This window comes from Ovis canadensis, chromosome 5 (genome assembly GCF_042477335.2).
Source record: "Ovis canadensis isolate MfBH-ARS-UI-01 breed Bighorn chromosome 5, ARS-UI_OviCan_v2, whole genome shotgun sequence".
Lineage (NCBI taxonomy): Eukaryota > Metazoa > Chordata > Mammalia > Artiodactyla > Bovidae > Ovis > Ovis canadensis.
In genome coordinates, this window is record NC_091249.1 from 28355312 (window position 1) to 28371717 (window position 16406).

The 16406-nt window shown below is 54.4% G+C and overlaps 1 protein-coding gene across 9 annotated transcripts in view; it reads right to left on the minus strand.

Moving 5' to 3' along the window:
• DOCK6 (dedicator of cytokinesis 6) overlaps positions 1–16193 on the minus strand; it is a 48752-nt gene extending 32559 nt beyond the window's left edge. For all 9 annotated transcript variants that reach the window (XR_011257182.1, XR_011257181.1, XR_011257183.1 and 6 more), the window contains exons 1-9: positions 16035–16193; positions 8067–8154; positions 6856–7031; positions 6306–6374; positions 5925–6054; positions 4152–4364; positions 2265–2350; positions 528–594; positions 275–424 (exon numbers count right to left, since the gene is read on the minus strand). Coding sequence is in view for 6 of the 9 variants with exons in the window: in XM_069591140.1 (XP_069447241.1) it covers positions 275–424; positions 528–594; positions 2265–2350; positions 4152–4364; positions 5925–6054; positions 6306–6374; positions 6856–7031; positions 8067–8154; positions 16035–16078 (1023 nt within the window). In the remaining 3 variants the exon portion in view is untranslated. The remainder of the gene's footprint in view (positions 1–274; positions 425–527; positions 595–2264; positions 2351–4151; positions 4365–5924; positions 6055–6305; positions 6375–6855; positions 7032–8066; positions 8155–16034) is intronic.
• Positions 16194–16406: the final 213 nt, after the last annotated feature.

Genomic DNA, 16406 nt, shown 5'->3' on the forward strand with positions numbered 1-16406 from the left:
TTTAAATGTCTTCCCACATGTGCCAGGATGCCATTTCTCCCCAGGCTGCCTACTCATGGGTGTTAGCTCAGCTGTCACCTCTCCAAGAAGCCCTTGGTGATTTCTCCCCACCTGGGTTCATTCAGAAGCTCCCTGTGGGCTCAGGCTTCCTCTTGGGCTTCCCCCATGATAGCTCTGCTCACCATTCTTGGTGACATGTCTTCTTCTGTGAGAGCAGGGACCTCACCTGTGGCCTTCACCATGATCAACCCCTTGCCAGCCCCAGTTGGTATACCTTGATGACCAAGAAGATGTCAGGCGAGGGGTAGGTCACAGAGAAGATAGCAGAGCGGGCCAGGGTCGAGATGGCAGGATGGGTGATGTGGGCCCGCAGTAGCCCCTTCATGGAGTCCGAGTTCAGGTCAAAGTAGAAATTCTCTGAGATCTAGGGACACAAGAAACAGCTGAGCCACCACCCCCAGGAAGACCATCACCCTGCAGCAAGGAAGAAGAGCAGGTGGGAGGAAGGGGAAGAAAGGGGCTCCTACCTTCTTTTTCTCTCGCACATCGTATAGGGCCAAGATGCCAAAGATGGGCTCGATTTCAATCTCGAACCTGCAATGAGTGGGGGCTCTCTGGCAGCGGCTGATCTTGACCCTCCCATCTCCATATGCCCTCTCCCTCTTGAGGTCCAGCTCAGCCTTGGTGCACTGGGAGGGGAGGGCATCTGATTCCCACTGGGTCACAAAGAAGCACCATCTAAGGACTTGTAGGAAAGGCCTGTCCCATTTTGCAAAAGGGGAAACTGAGGACTATCCTGGTGGTCCAGTGGATAAGAATCCCTGCCAATGCAGGGAACACGGGTTCAATCCCTGGTCCGGGAAGATTCCACATGCCACGGGGCAACGAAGCCCGTGCACCACGACTCGTGAGCCCACGCTCTAGAGTCCATGCTCCACAACAAGAAGCCACCAAAATGAGAAGCTTGAGCACCACAACTGGAGAGTAGCCCCTACTCGATGCTACTAGAAAAGGCCAAGGCACAGCAACAAAACCCAGCATAGCCAAAAAGAAAAAGAAAAAAAAAAACCTTAAATTTGAGGCTCACCACTGCCCTGCATGGACCAAACCCACCCACCTCTTGGCCTCATTTTTCCTTTCTCCAGATCTTTGTGTGTTGTGTCTCCCACCTAGAGAGCCCCCTGTGGTCATCCCAGTTATACAACTTGCATACAGTAGACGCTCACTGTTGGTTGAATGACTGAATGAGCCTACAGAGCTGGTTCCCAGCCTGTGTGTTGGAGGCAGGCGGCCTAAGGCCCACCACAGCCTCAGGCCAGATGGGGCCTCCCTTTCCTGCCTCCATCCAGGCAGGAACTCAGGGTAGGGAGGGGCAGGGCCGGGCTTGGGTCCAAGGCCACATCCTGTTCCGCTCCATTCCCACGCACTCTGGCTGCTCCCCAGGGCCGATGTGGAGGGGGCTGTGGCAGCAAGAAGCCAGGCCCAGGGTCACCAGCGCCCCCTTTGGCCTGGGTGTCAGCTGCAGACTGGGCGAGGGCCAGACTCTGGCTTCACAAGTCACTGTGATCTTGGGCACAATGACTTCACCTCCCTATGCCTCAGTTTCCCACTTGTACCCACAACGTGATGTTGTGGTGAAGGTCAGAGATAATACACGTGGAGGGCTTCCCTGGTGGCTCAGGGGTAAAGAATCCGCTTGCCAGTGCGGGAGACACAGGTTTGATCTCTAGTACGGTGAGATCCCGCATGCCCTGGAGCAACTAAGCCTGTGCACCACGACTACTGAGCCCAAGTGCGGCAACCACGGAAGCCTGTGCGCCTAGAGCTCACGCTCTGCAACCTGAGAAGCCACCACAATGAGGAGCCCAAGCACGGCAGCTAGAGAGGAGCCCCTGCCCGCCGAAACTAGAGAAAGCCAGTGCAGCAACGAAGACCCAGCACAGCCGAAGTTTTTAAAAAATTAAAATAAATTTAAAAAATTTTAATAAAAAATACACACACACACATACATATAGAAAGAAAAAATAAACATGGAAGGCTGAGAACTGAGGCTGGCACACAACCGGAACTTAGGGTTAGTGGCTCTGAATAATGAAAGAAGTCTTATTTCCCAGCCTGAAAGTCTATGGGGGGGTCCCCGTGGTCTCAGGGCTGCACACAGTAATGGCATGGCTCGCACAGTGAGTGCCGACTGTGTGCCTCACCGTAATCCCCCATGGCCCCCCCTCGCGTGCCTGAAGGGAGGGACGGATCAGCACACTCACTTAAGCGACAGACACTTGACCAGGATCCTCTGTCCAAAGTGCTCTCGCGGTGGCTCTGGGCGGTTGCAGCGTTCCACAGCCTCATCCTGCCAAGAGCCAAAGGGGCAGCTGGGACACATCCTCCAGGGAGGGGTTGGAACGTGTGGCCTGAGACCAGCTCTACCCTCAACCTGATTAAGCTTTCAGTCCCTGGCCTCTGAGCCTTTGCACATGCTGTTCCCCCAGCCTGGAATGCCCTCCTTCTCCCTTCCTCCTGGCCTGGCCAATACCTGCTCATCAGCAGGTCACAGTTTAGCTGGCACTTCCTCCAGGAAGCCTTCCTCCACCCGGAGGTATCTGACACTCCAGGTCCTCACCAGACCCTGATGCAGGGGGCCCCATGGCTGGGACACAGAGGGCTGTGAGCGGGACAATGTGCGTGCGTGTGTGCTAAGTCGCTTCAGTTGTGTCCGACTCGTTACAACACTATGGACCATAGCCCTCCAGGCTCCCCTGTCCCTAGGATTCTCCAGGCAAGAATACTGGAGTGGGTTGCCATGCCCTCCTCCGGGGGAGGTGAGACGGGAGAGGTCTTCCTGACCCAGAGCTCAAACCAGCATCCCTTAATATCTCCTGCACTGGCAGGTAGGTTCTATATCACTAATGTCACCTGGGAAGCCGTGAGGGACAACGACACACGGCTCATCATGGCACTACTCTGGGTTGTCATTTCCTGTAGGGAGGTCTCTTCTCCACCAGACTGAACTCAGAGGGCAGGGACTGGGTCTATCTTGTTTATGGCTGTATCCCCAGTGGCTGCTATGTAACAGGCACTCACACATCCTGGTTGGATAAATACAGAGGTATGTAGTAGGTACCTATTATAATGTGGTTGAACGAACATAGATGTATACAGAAAGTATCTAATTAATGCTGACTAGACATACATACTAGACACCCAGTAAGAACTGGTTGAATAAATATAGGGCTATACAGCAAGCACTAACTAAATGGCTGAATTAAAACACAGATATATATACTAGGTGCTTAATAAAAGTTAGTTGGATATAAACAGACGCTCAATAACTTAGTTGCTCAAATGCTGTTTGCTTCAATAGAAAACTATACAGTAGACATGCAGTGAACACTGACTGAATAAATATGAGTATACAGTAAAAGCCCAATAAATGCTGGGTAGATAAAAATAAAGGGATATATAATAAGTAATAGTCATTAAATAGAGCTGACTCATTGGAAAAGATACTGATGCTGGGAAAGATTGAGGGCAGGAGGAGAAGGGGGCTACAGAGGATGGGGTGGTTGGATGGTATCACTAACACAACAGACATGAGTTTGAGCAAATTTCAAAAGACAGTGGACAGGGAAGCCTGGCGAGCTATCGTTCATGGGGTCGCAAAGAGCTAGACACGACTTAGGGACTGAACAACACAGTGAGTGCCCAATAAACACTAGGTGGATAAATACAGGCATATATAATAGGTGCTTAATGAACAGTGAAGTGAAGTCGCTCAGTCGTGTCCAACTCTTCACGACCCCATGGACACCAGGCTCCTCCGTCCATGGGATTTTCTAGGCAATAGTACTGGAGTGGATTGCCATTTCCTTCTCCAATGCTGGTTGATTAAATGCCGTTTGTTTAAAGACTATACAGTAGGCATACAATAAATATCGGCTGAGTAAATGCAGCAGCATATAGTAAGTTCGCGATAAATGCTGGCTGGATAAATACAGGGGTATACAACATAGGAGAATCCAATAAGAGCTACTGAATTAAAATGCAGGGTATACATTAGGCACCCAGGAAATCTCACTGGGATCACACATAGGGACACACATCAGTTGGCTGTGCACTGATCTCAGGGGCTGTGCAGTTGAGCGGGCACCCACCTCGTCGGGGGCGGGGTAGAGCGCGAGCAGGGCGCGGGGCCGGTGCTGCCGCCGCAATGCCTCATTACGCCGGTCCACGTCCTCTGGGGCCACGCGCTCCAGGAGGGAGGGTAGCAAAGAATCCGCCGCCAAGTTCCTCAGGTCGAAGATGCCAGAGGCACCACTGCTTCGTGGGGTGTCGTCCAGGGAACCTGAGGAGTGTCGGGGGTCATCCTGCCAGTGGAGAATGGGCATGCTCAGGACCAGGGGCTGAGGTCACCATGACAAGGGTCACCTGAGGGCTTTGCTGACCTTCTTTCTAGAAACTTCTGTCTGGAGATATGATTATTATTGGTAAAAGTAGACACTCAAAAAACATCCGTTGAAAAAATTAAGACTCAGCTGGCCAGTGAAGGACCTCTACTAAGCTTGCCATGCCTCAGTTTCTTCATCTGCAAAATGGGTATCACCCTTTACTATGCTTGGGAAGGCTACTTCCTAGTCTGGGCATCACATGGCCCTTGCCTGGGTCAATCGGAACACAACAAAGTCAGCCCAGGCCCTTGCCTGGGCTGGGCCAATGAGAGCCTTTGAGGACTTTGCTCACTGTTGCCAGGGGATGGAGAGTTCTTCTCACTGGGGCTGTTACTAGCCCAGATCTGCCAGACCTTCTAGACTCAGCTCTGGTCAGAAGCAGATTTGTTGGTGCTGAGTTGCTCAGTGGTATCCAACTCTTTTGTGACCCCATGGACTAGAGTCCGCCAGGCTCCTCTGTTTATGGAATTTCCCAGGCAAGAACACTGGAGTGGGTTGCCATTTCCTCCTCTAGGGCATCTTTGAGACCCAGGGATTGAACCCACACTCCTGAATTGGCAAGCAGGTTATTTACTGCTGAGCCACCAGGGAAGCCCCCAGAAGCAGATTACCCTAGTTTAAATCCCAGCTCAGCTCTGTGACCCTGGGTCTCTAACCCCAATAGCTAAGGGCCTCAGTTTCCCCAACCACATTCATAAACAGCTAACAATGGAAACAATAACAGTAATTATATGATTCTTGGTAAAAGCAGGCGCTCAATAAATATTGGTTGACAAAATACAGGTCCAAAACTCAAGAGGCCAATGAAAGCCGTCTACCAAGCCAGGCATGCCTTGGTTTCTTTTTTCTTTTTTCTTTAAATTTTGGCTGCACTGGGCAGCCTGCAGGATCTCAGTTCCTTGCAACCAGGTTCTAAAACTGGGCCACAGCAGTGATAGCTATGGTTAGTTGAATCCTAACCACTAGACTACCAGGGAACAGCCCCCTCAATTTCTCTATCTGCAAAATGGGTGTTGCCCTGCTTCACCAGATGAAAGAGGACAAGTGTAAAAACATTTAGTATACACCAAGCACTTAATAGGGCTTCCCTGGTGGCTCAGATGGTAAGAATCTGCCTCCAGTGCAGGAGACCTGGGTTCGATCCCTGGGTTGGGAAGATCCCCTGGAGAAGGGAATGGCTACCCACTCCAGTATCTTGCCTGAAGAATTCCATGGACAGAGGAGCCTGGCAGGCTATAGTCCATGGGGTCACAAAGAGCTGGACATGACTGGGTAACTTAAAAAAATAAAAAAAAAGCACTTCATAAATGCTGATAATTATGATTCTTAACTGTTCAGTTACAGGGCTGATACATTTCCTGTGGGGATGGAGGCTGTTCAGGTCATTGCCCATCACAGAGGATTAAGAGTTGAAGCCTCAGGCAGGCCGTGCACACACATCCCCGCCCCCGATAGTGACCCCTGCCAGGGCTCCCTCACCGAGTCCTCGGGGCCGGACCTCTCATCCCCAGAAGCGTCCTGCTCGAAGACCTGGCGGGTGAGCCCCTTCTGCCTCTCTCGCTGAGTCTCCGTGGTGATGGGGTTGTACGCCGCACTCAGGTGCTGGTATCTAGGAGGATGAGAGGGTAGCAGAGATGAGGGCTCCCCAGGGCTCCCCGAGGTGCTGACTGACACACCCACAAGGCCCACGTGATGCCTGCAGGGCCATCCATCCACCGGACATGCCGCTGCACAAGTCCACCTACCCTTGCAGGGACAGTGGGCGGATAACCAGGAGGAGTGGCAACAGCGGCAGACAATGGGCTCCTCTGGGCTCAGACCTGGCCTCTCTACCCTGAGTTGCCCCCGAGTCAGACCCACCTCCTATGGGCAATGATCCAGTCCTCAGTGTACATTTCCACGGCAGCTCTCACCTGGGCATCCATCTTTCTGCACAAAATACAAAAAGGGTAAACAAAAGCAGAGAAGTGAAAGCGTCCGTCACTTCAGTCATGTCCGACTCTTTGCAAATCCCATGGACTGTAGCTCAACAGGCTCCTCTGTCCATAGGATTCTCCAGGCAAGAATACTGGAGTGGGTTGCCATGCGCTCCTCCAGGGGATCTTCCCAACCCAGGGATCGAACCCAGGTCTGTCACATTGCAGGCAGTTTCTTTACTGTCTGAGCCATCAAAGAAGCCCCACACAGAAGCAGGACCCAGTGTTAAATCTCTCCAGTGGCCTGTCCTTCTGTCTTTTTCGGGGATACAGAGGTAAAGGCTCAGAGAGGGAAGGGGACTTGGCTAAGGTCACACAGCCAAGCCAGAAGCTGAACTCAGGGCTTTCGGGAGCTTGGTGGGAGAGGGATTGTTGATGTGAGGTACAGAGGCCGCGTGGGGATACAGACAGGGAGGGTGTGGGGCTCAACCCACCCATCCTCCGGGATACCGGGCTCCGTGGTGCGGCATTCCCGGGGCTGCAGAAGTAGCTCTAGGTCATCAGCTGGAAACTCGACCAGATCCCGGAGAGGCCCAGGCTCTACATCCGGCGGCCGGCTCAGAAGCACATCCTCAAAATCCAGGGGCTCAACGACTTCGGTCAGTGGGACCTGAGATGGAGCAAAGTGGCTGTGACCTGGGCCCTGGGGTTGGGGGCTGGAGGCTGAGTGTGAGCCTGGGCTGGCCTCGGACAATCAAGAGGGTGGTGGGGGCCACGGAGGGTGTTGGGAGTGGTGGGAGGGCCCTGGAGGAGCCACAGGGGCCCTGGAGGAGCCACAGGGGGCCTGGAGGAGCCACAGGGGGCCTGGAGGAGCCACAGGGTGCCTGGAGGAGCCACAGGGTGCCTGGAGGAGCCACAGGGGCCCTGGAGGAGCCACAGGGGGCCTGGAGGAGCCACAGGGGGCCTGGAGGAGCCACAGGGGCCCTGGAGGAGCCACAGGGGGCCTGGAGGAGCCACAGGGGCCCTGGAGGAGCCACAGGGGGCCTGGAGGAGCCACAGGGGCCCTGGAGGAGCCACAGGGGGCCTGGAGGAGCCACAGGGGGCCTGGAGGAGCCACAGGGGCCCTGGAGGAGCCACAGGGGGCCTGGAGGAGCCACAGGGGCCCTGGAGGAGCCACAGGGGGCCTGGAGGAGCCACAGGGGGCAGTGAGTGACCTCAGCCGTTCCACCCCCACCCCAGCTGGGCCGGGCCTTCTTTCCAGGCAGGAAATCACACCCTGTGCCTGGAAGGGCAGGAAACTCCTGGTGGAAGGAAAGGCCTGGGGACTGCAGCAGAGAAAGAGACAATTCCTAAGGCCCTAGGGGCAAGAGAGCCCCACCCCCTCCCTTACTGCAGCTAGAAGAGCTGCCCATTCCCCAGACCTCCCTCCCCAGCATTCCCAGCTGGGTGGTCCAGTCTAGACAGCAGGAGGTGTGGGCACAGGGGGTGGGGGTGGGTGGGGTGGGGGTGGTTGTGTGTGTGTGAGGGGTTGAGGGGCTGAACCTCTCTCCACTTGACCACCCACGGGGCTGCTCCCTGCAGAGGGGGACCAGCCAGCCTCCCCATCACACTCACTGGGACCCCCCTCCCCTGCCACAGCTGGGCCCTTCCCAGCCTCAGCTCCCCCACAGCAGGTGGGGTCGGGGAGCACCTCCCAAACACTCACCCCCAGGGAGCTGCTGCAGCGCCGGCTGGAATGGGGAGAGCCGCTGCGTTCCCGGGACACCTGCTTTCGCACTTCGGCAGCCACCGTCCTGCGGGGACAGGAAGGGGACCATAGGGGGCAGGAAAACTTGGGCAGCAGGGCCCTGGGAACTGGGGCTTTGGGGCCCACAGATTCATACTAGGAGAGGAAAACCCAGGCTGTGGAAAGAAAAAAAAATCCAGCCACCGGCCAAGAGAACCCAGGATCCAGGATGCACAGGTCTCAGCATGGGTGCCCCCAAGGCTGTGGCAGACACATCACCCCGTTTCCTCTCCCAAGCACAGATAAGGGGGGCAGGGGACTGCAGCTGGGCAGCACCTGGGGGTCACTGATCCCCACTCTTTCTTCTTCCCACCAGGACAGGCTCCCAGATCTGCAGAAAGGCCTCCATGTCCTCATCTAGGGGATCTCTGCCCACTCCACCCCCTTATCTGGAAAGTGAGCCCCGTTCCACCCTTACTAGACGAGTCACTCCTGCCCCTGAGCCTCAGTTTACCCATCTGGAGCTGCCCTGCCTTCACAGAGCAGTGGAGCTGAGCAGGGGGCCTGGTGTTCATACACACACCCTATCAGTGGTCTAAGACTGAGGCTGATGGTGTGTAAGAGGCCAGCATGACTCCTGGAGCACAACCCAGCCACCAAGGTCAGCGCAGTGACCTTCCTGGGCCGTCTGCATCCACGCTGGCCTTCAGAGTCACAGCACAGACTGAGGGTCAAGGGGCAAGACCCACAGGGGAGAGAGATCCAGAATGGGAGAAGGAGGAGGGGAAGGAGGAGAAGAATTGGGAACAGATCTAGTAGGGGAAGGGGTTCCCCAAACTCTCAATTCCTTCAGCTGAGCCTGCAGGAAGGGACAGCCATGCTGTTATCTGGGGGAAAGTGAGCCAGGCGAGGGAACAGTGGGTGCCAAGGCTCTGAGGCTGGACTCTGTGCTCCGGGCCTAGAGACCCTTGCTCCCCGAGGGCTCTGTACAAACAAGACTAGGACTGTGCTGTCCCCATGAAGGCCCTGGCACTGGACCCCACACAGTAGGTGCTCAATAAATTATTTTCTTTGGCTATGCCACACTGCTTGCAGGATCTTAGTTCCTCCCCAAACCCAAGCTCTTGATAGTGAAAGCGCCAAGTCTTAACCACTGGAACGCCAGGGAATTCCCATCAATGTTGTTTTTTTTTTTTTTTGGATGGAATGAGTGAATCTTTTCTGATCTCCCTCTCAGTCCAACTTGCCTAAATCTACGGTAAGTTGAGGGAAGCCCCTTATCTTTTAGCTGTGTGGCTTTGGGCAGGTGGGACAATCTTTCTGGGCCTCAGTGTCTCTTAAAATCAAGAAAGCAACTGTGGGACATTCAGGCCTCAATCACTCCAGCTTCTCTCTTTTCTCATTGTTTGGAAATCTGCTTAATAAAAAGTTATGCCTGGGACTGCCTGGGGGTCCAGTGGTTAAGATTCCACATTCCGAATCCAGGTTCAATCCCTGGTTGGGGAACTAAGATCCCACATGCCGCAACTAAAGATCCTAACTGCCACAAGTAAGACCCGGTGCAGCCAAAGAAAAAATAATAAATATTTTTTTAAACCATTGAAACAAAAAGAAATTAAAAGTGCTAAGGATTGCAAATGTGGCCCACGTGTGGGGTGGGGGTGGGGTCAGTTGGGAGCTTCAGCAGAGTCTGGAGGCCTCTGAATTCAAATCTGTGTGGGTCAAACAGAACTCGACCATGACCCTGATTCAACGTGGGCTCTCCGATGTGAGACCCCAGCCTCCTTCTTTCTCTGACCCTGGATTCTATTTATTTTCTGTGTCAACTATTTCTATTGGATGGGGGGGTGGGAGGCAAAGAGGTAAGACTAGCTTGCAGGAATTTCAAAGGATATTAAAAATCAGGGGAAGTGAAAGTGTTAGTCGCTCAGCCACGTCCAACTCTTGGTGACCCCATGGATTGTAGCCCATCAGGCTGCTCTGTCCATGGAATTCTCCAGGAAAGAACACTGGAGTGGGTTACCATTTCCTTCTCCAGGGGATCTTCCCCACCCAGGGATGGACCTCAGGTCTCCTGCACTGCAAGCAGGTTCTTTAGACTTGTCCTCAAATTCCCCAAGTCCCGGCCGCTTCCTCTGAAAGCCTGGGCACAGAGGATTGGGGGTGATTTACAAAAGATGCTGGAACAGGGAACCTGTCTATGCCCTGGGCCCAGCTGTTCTGCAGCTGCTGCTGCAAAGCAGGGAGGGGAGCGGGGGCTGAACGTCCAGCTTCATTTGGTCACTGGCCTTGGAGTGAGTGCCCCAGGGTGGGAAACCACTGAGTCCACAATGGCATGGCCCCGGGAACTAGTTTACCGAGTCGCAGAGCTCTGCACTTGGAGCTGGGCGAGCAGGGGTGAACGACACCTCTTCTCCAGGCCTCTGGGCTTAGTGGTATTTGTTGTTGTTTGGTTGCTAAGTCGTGTCCAACTCTTTCCACCCCATGGACTGTAGCCCACCAGGCTCCTCTTATCCGTGGGATTTCCCAGGCAAGAATACTAGAGTGGGTTGCCATTTCCTTCCCCAGGGGATCTTCCCGACCCAGGGATAGAACCCATGTGTCTCGCATCTCCAGAGTTGGCAGGGGGGTTCTTTACCACTGTGCCACCCTGGTACCCACCTCTTATTGAGCTGTTCTGAGCATAGGGCCTGGCACACAGTAAGTGTTTAATTAAGAGTTGCTGTCACCACATTGCCTCAAAGAGCATCCTGGGAAACTGGAATTTCTGACCCTGCTTTTGTAAACCAAAGGTGAGTGGGGCTCAGAGAGGGGTCATGAGGCACCCGGGGTCACACAGCAGCACCCAGAATAGAAGCCTGGTCAGCTGGGGGTCAAAGTCCTTCAGCGTCAGGCATGCCACGGCGCCCGTGACAGGGAGCAGAGCCGAGAACAGAGACGGCAGAACACCTGCCCTTTACCTGCCCCCAGAGTGGTCCCAGCCAGTCTCAGACTTCAGCACCATCTGAACACCGACCAATCTTCAAATCTACGCTATACAGATTAACCGGGCCCATACAGAGAATCTGGAGACGGGAATGGCAACCCACTCCAATACTCTTGCCTGCAGAATTCCATGGACAGGGGAACCTGGCAGGCTACAGTTCATGGAATTGCAAAGAGTCAGACACAACTTAGCAACTTACACACACACAGATAACCTGCCTTCCCACCATCCTTTGTGTCTCACTAAGCACAGCCCCACCCTCGTGGATGCTCAGGACCCTCACCTGGAGTCATTACCCACTCCTCTGTCTCACTCCCATATCAGACGTGCTTCAGATGTTCCCCGTGGACCACATTACAAAAAGGCAGGCAAAATGTTGAGCTGAATTTAGTGGGTTTTCTCAGGAACGGGTCTCAGAATTTGATTGATGAGATCAATCTTTCTAAGGTGAAAACCTGACAACCTGATGTGACTCTAAAGAGGTGCCTGAGGGGAAAGAGGAAGCAGTGGCATCGCTAGGAATTCAGGCGAGACTGTGGACCTCTCCAGAGGGCTGGTCAGATTAACAGAGGTCTACTCTTACAGGGAAGGAGGATGATACAACCAGAAATAGGAATGACATAAGCCTTGGAATGTGACAGAAGTCTGCAAAAAGTGAGGGAAGAAAATGAATAAACACAAAACTATAGGGCTCTCTTGGCTCAGTGGTAAAAAAAAAAAAGAAGAAAAGAAATCCTCCTGCCAGTGCAGGAGATACAGGTTTAATCCCTGATCGGGGAAGGTCCGACAGGCAGCGGAGCAACTAAGCCCGTGTGCTATAACTACTGAGCCTGTGCTCCGCAACAAGAGAAGCCACAGCACTGCAACTCCAGAGCAGCCCCTGCTCGCCACCACTAGAGAACGGTCCTCAAGCAGCAACAAAGATCCCAGCGCAGACAAAAATACACATAAGTAAATAAATTTTAAAAATCTTAAAACACACACACACACACAGGGAATTCCCTGGTGGTTCAGTGGTTAGGACTCTGCGCTTACACTGCAGGAGGCATGCGTTCAAGCCCTGGTCAGGGGACTAAGATCCCACAAACCACGCGGTGCAGCCAAAAATAAAATTCGAAAAATAAAACCATAAAGAGATTCCTCTTCATATCCCACCCTATACACACACCTCCTGGACTGGCAGAAAAATTTAAAGGCGAACAGTGAGCGCTGGCAAGGCAAATAATATGAGTGCTGGCAAAATCTGAAGGCAAATAATATGCGTGCCACCAAGGATTAGGAATTCTCATCTGCTACTGGGGGAATCCCTTTGGAAAACCATCTGTAAATGAACAAGCAAAGTTGAAAACACGCCAATTCAACAATTCTACTTTGAGGTGTAGATACTCAGGAGGAAACACATGGCCAAGAATGTTCATGGTAGCTCTGATCGTGACAACCTCAAAGGGAAACAACCCACAAGTTCCTTGACTGAAGATGGAGGACACACAAGCAGAGGGAATAGTATGCAAAGATGGAAAGTGATGCGTCTGACTATAAGCCGCAACACAGGTGAGCCCTTCTCCTGACATCTCGCTGCCACAGAGGACTCGACATTCCATGCGGTTCCATTTATGGGATGTTCTCAACAGGCAAAACCAACTCAGAGCAGACAGGGAGCCAAATTAAATGAAGAAATTATAATGCAGGTGGGGAAACGATAGTAGCAGCCATCAGCATGGTAGTTCCCTAAGGAGCAGAACCACGTGCAGATCACCTGGGAGGGCGGCTAGAGTGGGAAGGCTCAGGAAGGTAGAGAGAGCCCCTGTTTTGATCCAAGTGACTTCTTCCACAGCATTTGTTTCTTTCTTTCTTTCTTTCTTTTTTTTTTCAATTTTTTGGCCGCACTGCAAGGCATGTGGGATCTTAGTTCCCTGACCAGGGATGGAACCTGTACCTCCTGCATTGGCAGCACAGAGTTTTAGCCAGTAGGCCAGTAGGGAAGTCCTGGAATTTGTTTCATAATTACTCTTTTAAACTTGACATTTTTCTGAACGCATATCATCCATCATGGTGGCTCAAATGGTAAATCCTTCTGCAATGCAGGAGACAATTCAATGCAGGAGATGCAAGAGATGTGGATTTGATCCCTGGGTCAGGAAGAACCCCTGTAGAAGAAAACGGCAACCCATTCCAGTATTCTTGCCTGGAGAATCCCACAGACAAAGGAGCCTGATGGGCTGAAGTCCATAGGGTTGCAAAGAGTTGGACATAACTGAGCACAAACAATATGGACAAATGTTACTGTATGCAACACAATGTTCTTTTTTGTTTTTCACTTGTATTCTTTAAAATAAAATCCAACCTGGAATGGTGACAATGACCATCACTTTTGTTTTCTGGATACATGGCTTGCAGGATCTTAGTTCCAGACCAGGGATCGAACCCATGACCCCTGCAGTGGAAGCCTGGAGTCCTAACCATTGGCTATATGAGTTTGTATTTTTAAGTCGTCCCTACAAATCTTCGTTTTAAATGAGCCTGTTCATTAGGAACATGGGGGACAGTCTAACATTCAGGTTAATGTGGCATTTATGGAATGAATGATTTGAGCAAACAAGGAGATGAATACAGGCCTAGGTCTCAGCATGCAGACACCTGCGCGCCCACTACGCTGCTCTGCAGACCCTGTCAGAGGGTGGCCGGAAGACTTGCGCCATTTCTTTGTGGTTCACTAGGGCCCCAGGGCTTCCCCGGTGGTGGGGTAGAATCTGACTCATCGGTAAAGAATCCACCTGCCATCCAGGAGACACAGGTTTGATCCCTGGGTTGGGAAGATCCCCCAGAGAAGGAAATGGCAACCCACCCCAGTATTCTTGCCTGGGAAGTCCCATAGACAGAGAAGCCTGGCGGGCTACAGTCCATGGGGTGGCAAAAGAGTTAGACACGACTTGGTGGTGCAGAGGTTAAAGCATCTGTCTGCAATGTGGGAGACCTGGGTTCGATCCCTGAGTCGAGAAGATCCCCTGGAGAAGGAAATGAATACTCCAGTATTCTTGCCTGGAGAATCCCATGGATGGAGGAGCTTGGTGGGCTACAGTTAACGGGTCGCAAGAGTTGGACACGACTGAGTGACTTCACTTTCACTTTAACAACTAACAACGACAACATGGCAGCCCCAAGACCTTTTTATGCTTTTCTTACCCTGAGCTCTACAGTATCCATCTCCCAGGGCAAAACCCAGGGCCTCTGCTTCTCACTTGAGTGGAAGCCAGGACGCAAGGACACAGGGACTTCAGTGGCGAAGAAACAGTAATAACCTCCCCAGGCTCAGAAACACCGAAGGTCCAAGACAGAGGGACAATTCAGACACAGAGATAGCAGAAGGTAAAAACTGCCCAACTGATATGCGCCCAGACACCAGGTCACAGCGTCCCTCCTCTGTTCTGAACTCTCCATGGCTCCCACCTCACCCAGGGTAAAAGTTGAACTCCTCCCCATAACCCACAAGCCCTGTGCAACCCGTTCCCACAGCCCCTTTCTCACTCTGCTCCAGCCTGCTATGTGCTTAGTCGCTCAGTTGTGTCTGACCCTTTGCGACCCTACAGACTGTAGCCCACCAGGGTCCTCTGTCCATGGAGATTCTCCAGGCAAGAAGACTGGAGTGGGTTGCCATGCCCTCCTCCAGAGAATCTTCCCAACCCAGGGATCAAACCCAGGTCTCCCACATTGCATGTGTATTCCTTACCATCTGAGGCACCAAGGAAGCCTGGCTGGCCTCAGATATCTATAAACACACCCTGGCTGCTTCTGCCCCTGGGCCTTTGCACATGCCCTTCCCCCCATATCCGGGCATGGATCCCTCCCTCATCTCCTTCAGATCTTTGTTTACATGTCATCTTCTTCTCCAGGCCTTCCTGACCCTGATTCCCAGGTCTAAAGTAGTGCTCACACTCATCACCTCCCATCTCTGCCTGGTATGTCCCCACACTGCTTACCACTAACATGTAATCTACTGTATCCGGCTTCTCCTCTGTCTGCCCCATTGTATCTGCCCCCAAGGGTGGGGGCATCAGGAGGCTCCATCAGGGCAGTGCTGGACACACGGGGTGTCCCGGCCCTAATACAAGGGAACCGCTTCCCTGCCCCCAGCAGATTCTGAATGCGCTACTGGATGTACAGACCAGAGCGGCGGGGGGGGAGGCGCTTCAGCCCCAGAGAGGCCGACATCCCCCTCCCCGGGCCGAGTCTCTTACAGTCTCCAGTGGCCACGGAAACGGATTCCCCAGCGCCTGGCGCCCGTCCCCTCCCCCGTCTGCCCACCAGCTGGTTCTGTCCCCAGCCCCCACTCCTTCCATTCAATCACCCATCCATCTCCAGCGCGTCCAGGCGGTGCTAGGAGAGCCTGAAGCAGGGCTGGGGGCGGGGGGACATCCACAGCTGTCCCCTTCCCCACCTCCCCACCCGCCCCAGACAACTGGGCACGGGACCCTGGCGGGGAGGAGAGCACGGGAAACTTCCTGAGGGGGTTCAAGGGCCGCCAGGAACGCTATCCCCGGCCCCAAATTCCGGCGCCTGGTGCACTCCCGCCCCACACCAGGCACAGATGGGATGGAAAGAGCCCCCCAACTCCCACGCCCTGGGGTTCGAGGGCCGGGAATCGGCCAGGAGCTGGTGAGGAGGCGCGGGAGCCACCTCCTCCAGGAAGGCCCCCGGACACACCCCCACGCGTCCCACCGGTTCCGAGGGCGGACCTCCGCCACCATCGCGCCCGCAGCCCCGACATGACCCCCAGTCCCGACCCCCGCCGCCCTCCCTACCTCCCCACGCCTGCGCCCCCCGGGCCGGAGGAAGCGGGCGGACCGGGCGAAGACCCAAGGGGCTTGAATGAGGGGCGCCCAGGCGGGGGAGGGCTGGGCCGCCCCGGGGCGGGGCTCGGACACGTGGGGGCGGCCCGGGAGGGGGCCCGACGGCCGCTCTACCTGTTGATCTTGTGCGCGAAGGCGCGGCGCTCGGCGGCCGCCATGGCGCCCCGCGCGTCCAGCCGCCGGCCTCGCCGCCCCTACCGCGCGCACCGTCCCCGCCGCGAACGCCGCCGCCGCAGCGCCTCCCGGTTCTGGGCAGCCCGGGCTAGGCGGGGCCGGGCCGGGGGCGGGGCCCTTCCGGGTGTCCCGGGCCGCTCTGTGCTGCCCCTGCCGGCCGGAGGGGCGCGGGTCCCCCGGGCCGCTCTCGTGCCCTCGGGGCTGAGCTGGGGGAGCTGAGGCTCTGAGGTGGGCAGGGGAGGAGAAGACAAGGGACTGGGGCGGGGGTCTCTGACTCCCTCCCCTGCGGATGCTCTTTCTGCCCTCTGGCTA